Source organism: Gigantopelta aegis, chromosome 4 (genome assembly GCF_016097555.1).
Source record: "Gigantopelta aegis isolate Gae_Host chromosome 4, Gae_host_genome, whole genome shotgun sequence".
In the NCBI taxonomy this organism is placed as follows: domain Eukaryota; kingdom Metazoa; phylum Mollusca; class Gastropoda; order Neomphalida; family Peltospiridae; genus Gigantopelta; species Gigantopelta aegis.
Genome location: NC_054702.1, coordinates 10,937,140 through 10,942,698, shown reverse-complemented (window position 1 = coordinate 10,942,698; position 5,559 = coordinate 10,937,140). Strand labels below are relative to the sequence as shown.

The 5,559-nt window shown below is 38.8% G+C and overlaps 1 protein-coding gene across 1 annotated transcript; it reads right to left on the bottom strand.

The window, feature by feature from the left end:
* Positions 1 to 3,256: 3,256 nt before the first annotated feature.
* On the bottom strand, positions 3,257 to 5,262 carry LOC121372364 (uncharacterized protein DDB_G0290685-like). The gene is made up of 3 exons (XM_041498668.1): positions 5,214 to 5,262; positions 4,461 to 4,703; positions 3,257 to 4,143 (listed from the first exon to the last, which is right to left on the bottom strand). Exons 1-3 carry the CDS (start codon positions 5,260 to 5,262, stop codon positions 3,257 to 3,259), a joined length of 1,179 nt encoding a protein of 392 aa, XP_041354602.1.
* Positions 5,263 to 5,559: the final 297 nt, after the last annotated feature.

Sequence of the window (5,559 nt, the reverse complement as noted above, 5' to 3'; positions counted from 1 at the left end):
AATTTGTGAGGCCAGAAAGGATTTAATTACCCCTTGCGCCAGTGCGTTAATATATATGTATGTAACAGTCATGCAACTAAACGTGCTATGGCGACACTACAGAATTGATGTATGCATTCATAATCATAAAACAAAAAATGCTTAATAGAGTAACTTTACATTGAAAGCTATCCAGCATTCGGGAAAAAAAAGTCATGTACTAGTTGATTTTAATATAAGGATATTCCTTTTGAAAAGACACGGCACCGTTAATTCATTTGAATATAGAGTAATGGCTGACTGGAATTAAAGTTGTGTATGCAGTTTACAGAGACATGTTGTATTAACTGAGATTATATAATAAAGAGATTATTACACTTCTGTGTTTCGGTACCGTCAATATCATATATTAGGAGTAAAATAATGTATTATGCCAGTGGCTCACATAATACAACTTTTATTCCTAATATATGATATTCACGATATGTACGGAGAGAGAGAGAGAGAGAGAGAGAGAGAGAGAGAGAGACAGAGAGACGACGAAGAGAGATATCACACACATATACCTGTAATCAAAAAATATTTTTGTGAAAGAACAGAGATATTATCATGTTGGATGCTAGACAAGTACGACTTATAAATATATGTGAAAGTCAACATTAATGTATCGCCACAACTGGGACATATAAATATTCACACGCAAACACATTTACATAACCAGATACACATACAGGCACGCATTAACACACAAACATACATGCATCCATCCGAGACAGGACGTAGCCCAGTGGTAAATAGTTCGCCCGATACGCGGTCCGTCTAGGATCGATCCCCGTCGATGGACCCATTGGACTATTTATCGTTCCAGCCAGTGCGTCACGAGTTCTATGGGATAGTGCATACAAAAGATCCCTTGCTACTAATGTGGGGAAAATGTAACGGGTTTCCTCTCTAAAACTCTAGCCGATGATTAATAAATCAATTAATATGTTCTTGTGGTGTCGTTAAACAAAACAAACTTTAAACCATCCATCGATCCATCCATACGTACGTAACTACGTACCAACCACCCACCTACCCGCCTACATCCATTCATCCATAAATAGTAGATAAACACACATACATGTACATACAAAGTATATACATATTTACACAGCATATTTCATACTATTTATGATATGCCATTCGTGAATCACTGGTTGGAATAGAAAAACTCAATAGCTTCACCCAAATAATCGACCCTTCATTGTATTCCATTTCAAACGAACGGATTGCAACCGAGCGAAAATCACACTCGTTTGGGCAGGCACAGCTTCAAAATGTCCACATGCCTTTAAATGGTGCAACCAGAGCCCCACGTCTGGTATATCAAAATATTTTGCATGTGCCGTCCTTTCTTTGGGAAAGTGCATATAAAAAGACCCTTTGCTGCTAATGGCAAAATGTGACAGGTTTCCTCTCAAGACTACATGTCAGAACTGCCAATTGTTTGACATCCAATAGCCGATTATTAATTAATTAATGTGCTCTAGAGGTGTCATTAAACAAAAAACAATTTGAACGATTTAAGTAAATGTAACAAAGTATATGGGTAAGAGCTTCAACATGCCCCTCCATATTCGATGTATATCAGCAAAGCTACATATGGATCATGATATATGCTACAGATACAGACGTAGTTGCCTTAGCTATTGCAACAGTGGGAGTACTTGAGAGATGTGGACAGTGGGTGGCTTTTAGTACAGAGTATACATACCTGCTCACCTCATCCAAAGGCAAAGGGAATGGGGATTTGTTCTTCTTCAGTTTGAGAAAGGAAAAATGTGGTGACCTGTATTTATGTGATGAATGAATGTTATAGTTTTGTTGATATATTGCATAATAGTGTTTTTAACCACAAACGTTAACGTTGTTGCTTATGGGATGTTATATGGTATAGTATAACCTATAACAGTATCCCAGTCGCCCATCTTGACGCAAAGCCTCGAGTTTGAAAGTCAATCGATCGAGATAGCAAGTCGATCGATCAAGAAAAATAATTTGATGTGATGTCCTTTCCCAGCCACCGTAGACGAGTTATACATGCATGTATGTTTACTAAAATCACTTCCTGTTCAGGACAAAATCACCAGTATGGGATAGCACTTTTTACTGATGATTATGTGGGTCAAAAGGAATTTGCCAAAGTAAAATTAAATAGTTTTCACATTCTTGTGTGTGCTACCACCCCCAGATCTCCCTTTCCTTACACCAGCAATGATGATCTTATACAACTTCTCAGTGGACAACACCAGAATTTGCCGTTATTTTATTTTTTTCAGACTATCATTTAGCCTTATGATTGGTACACAAAAATAGGCAATGCATTTACTCAAATATTATTGTCGAATAAGACATAGTATAATTATCTATAACGTAATACATGTCGTCATAATTATATTCGTGAAGATCGTGTCAACCATGTTGTGATATCCGTTGGTTTTTTATATTTTTTATACCACACGTCATAATGATATCCGTTGGGTTTGTTATACCAGACATCATAATGATATCCGTCGGGTTTGTTATACCACACGTCATGACTTTCGCCGGGTTTGGGTCTACCACACGTCATAATGCTATTCAGGTTCATATGTACTACATCATAAAGCTATCCGTAAGGTACGTATGTACTACATCATAATGATATCCGTCAGGTTCATGTCTACGCCGTCATAGCGATATCCGTCAGGTTCGTATCTACCTATCATAGGTTCATGTCTACGCAGTCATAGTGATATCCGCCAGGTTCGTGTCTACCCCGTCATGGTGATATCCGCCAGGTTCGTGTCTACGCCGTCATAGTGATATCCGTCAGGTTCGTGTCTACCCCGTCATAGTGATATCCGCCAGGTTCGTGTCTACGCCGTCATAGTGATATCCGTCAGGTTCATGTCTACCCCGTCATAGCGATATCCGTTAGGTTCGTGTCTACTCCGTCATAGCGATATCCGTCAGGTTCGTGTCTACTCCGTCATAGCGATATCCGTCAGGTTCGTGTCTATTCTGTCAGGTTCATGTCTACCCCGTCATAATGATTTCCGTCAGGTTCGTCTCTAACACGTCATAATGATATCCGTCAGGTTCGTGTCTAACACGTCATAATGATATCCATTTGTGTGTAGCATGTGTCGTAATATTATTAACATCCACCAAGTTCATGTCTACCACACGTCATGTTATCCGTCAGGTTTGTATCTATTACGTGTCGTCATGGTTATGTCCGTCAAGTTCAAGTCTATGACATGTCGTAATTATCTTCGTCAGTTTGGTGTTCACTCAGTGTGTCATAACTGTCTCCTTCATTCTCAGTATTTTGTCCGCCAGACGTGCCATAATTATTTTGAGTTTCGTATCCACCATAATTATCTTCGTGAGTTTCGTATCCACCAAAATTGCCATAAATATCTTCTTGTGTTTCGTATCCACCATAATTATCTTCTTGAGTTTCGTATCCATCAGACGTGCCATAATTATTTTCTTGAGTATCGTATCCGCCATAATTATCTTCTTGAGTTTCGTATCCATCAGACGTGCCATAATTATTTTCTTGAGTTTCGTATCCGCCATAATTATCTTCTTGAGTTTCGTATCCATCAGATGTGCCATAATTATTTTCGTTTGTTTCGTATCCACCAGGCCCGTTATAATTATCTTTGTTTGTTTCGTATCCACCAGGCCCGTTATAATTATCTTTGTTTGTTTCGTATCCACCAGGCCCGTTATAATTATCTTTGTTTGTTTCGTATCCACCAGGCCCGTTATAATTATCTTTGTTTGTTTCGTATCCACCAGGCCCGTTATAATTATCTTCGTTTGTTTCGTATCCACCAGGCCCGTTATAATTATCTTTGTTTGTTTCGTATCCACCAGGCCCGTTATAATTATCTTTGTGTGTTTCGTATCCATCAGGCCTGTTATAATTATCTTTGTCAGTTTCGTATCCATCAGGCCCGTTATAATTATCGTTTGTTTCGTATCCATCAGGCCTGTTATAATTATCTTCGTCCGTTTCGTATCCACCAAGCCCGTTATAATTATCTTCGTCTGTTTTGTATCCATCAGGCCCGTTATAATTATCTTCGTCCGTTTCGTATCCATCAGGCCCGTTATAATTATCTTCATCTGTTTCGTATCCACCAGGCCTGTTATAATTATCTTCGTATCCATCAGGCCAGTTATAATTATCTTCGTTTGTTTCGTATCCATCAGGCCCGTTATAATTATCTTCGTTTGTTTCGTACCACCAGGCCCGTTATAATTATCTTCGTTTCTTTCGTATCCATCAGGCCCTTTATAATTATCTTAGTCAGTTTCGTATCCACCATGCCCGTTATAATTATATTTGTCAGTTTCGTATCCACCAGGCCCGTTATAATTATCTTCATCTGTTTCGTATCCATCAGGCCCATTATAATTATCTTCGTTTATTTCGTATCTACCATGCCCGTTATAATTATCTTCATCACTTTCGTATTCACCAGGCCCGTTATAATTATCTTCGTCAGTTTCGTACCCACCAGACGTGTTATAATCATCTCCATCGGTTTCTTGCCCATCAACCGTGCTATAATCATCTTCGTCTGTTTCGTGACCATCAGTTTCACTAAAATCATCATAACCAGAGGTAGAATCAACTGCATCGCTATCGTCATCATCTACATCATCATCACTAACACGGAAACCTGGAAAAGAACAAAATCCCAATTAAATGGGTTTTTTTTTTTTAAAGTTAATACATTTTTGACAAACATCCATGCTCACCCCACTGACGTGATGTGTGATGCAGTTTCTCGTGACATGGGTGTTGAAGGTTCCATTAGACCAAATAAATTCCTATTGATGACCATAGTAACAATTCTTAATAAAACTAACAAAAGCAACGTTTCAAACCACCGGGCCAGTATATACACTGACAGTGTGGTACCTCCCATTGATAATTATTCGAAGAAACTCTACTGTCACGTATCGTTTTAAGCACTTACAGGAAGTTTACAGTACCCACCGTCTGGTCTGCACAAAATGCCAGTGGAAATTTTATTGCCACCCCAGTTATTGACAAGTACACAATATCACTAGTGTAATAATTGTTCACGTAATAAAACATGTGGAACTGATGGGGCATTTGTCATATTATTTGCACAAATAACCAGTGTCACATATATCCACCAATCATGGTCATAGTTACGGTTTACTCCTTAAACATTTGACGTTGCACTTCGAACTCAGACCTGACAAACACATGATTGGTACATTACAACCTGAACGACCCTTATCAAATACACGTACCTGTATTTTTCTTCCTGTATTTCTGTATGACAATTTAGTTTTCCATCCATATTTGGGCTTTCTGTCACTCTTACAAATTGGCCGTTACACTTTGTGGTGAAATACTCGTAGAATCTTTCAGAATTAAATGGCAAGACCGCCACATGGATTTTCTTCACTATCCCTGCAGATTCCAGCTTCCGAAGCAGATAAAGTTGTCGGTTTCCGGTGACAGCGTAGTGGTGTCCTGCGTGTTTCATCACTTTCATCCTG

What these genes read in the sequence shown, in the direction of transcription:
- LOC121372364 (XM_041498668.1), bottom strand. Translation starts at nt 5,262, where the DNA reads ATGTGTTTGTCAGGTCTGAGTTCGAAGTGCAACGTCAAATGTTTAAGG. An exon ending in CAACGTCAAATGTTTAAGGA is followed by an intron (nt 4,704 to 5,213) that starts GTAAACCGTAAC and finishes GTTCTTTTCCAG; the next exon opens with GTTTCCGTGTTAGTGATGAT. An exon ending in AGATAATTATAACGGGCATG is followed by an intron (nt 4,144 to 4,460) that starts GTAGATACGAAA and finishes GATACGAAACAG; the next exon opens with ATGAAGATAATTATAACGGG.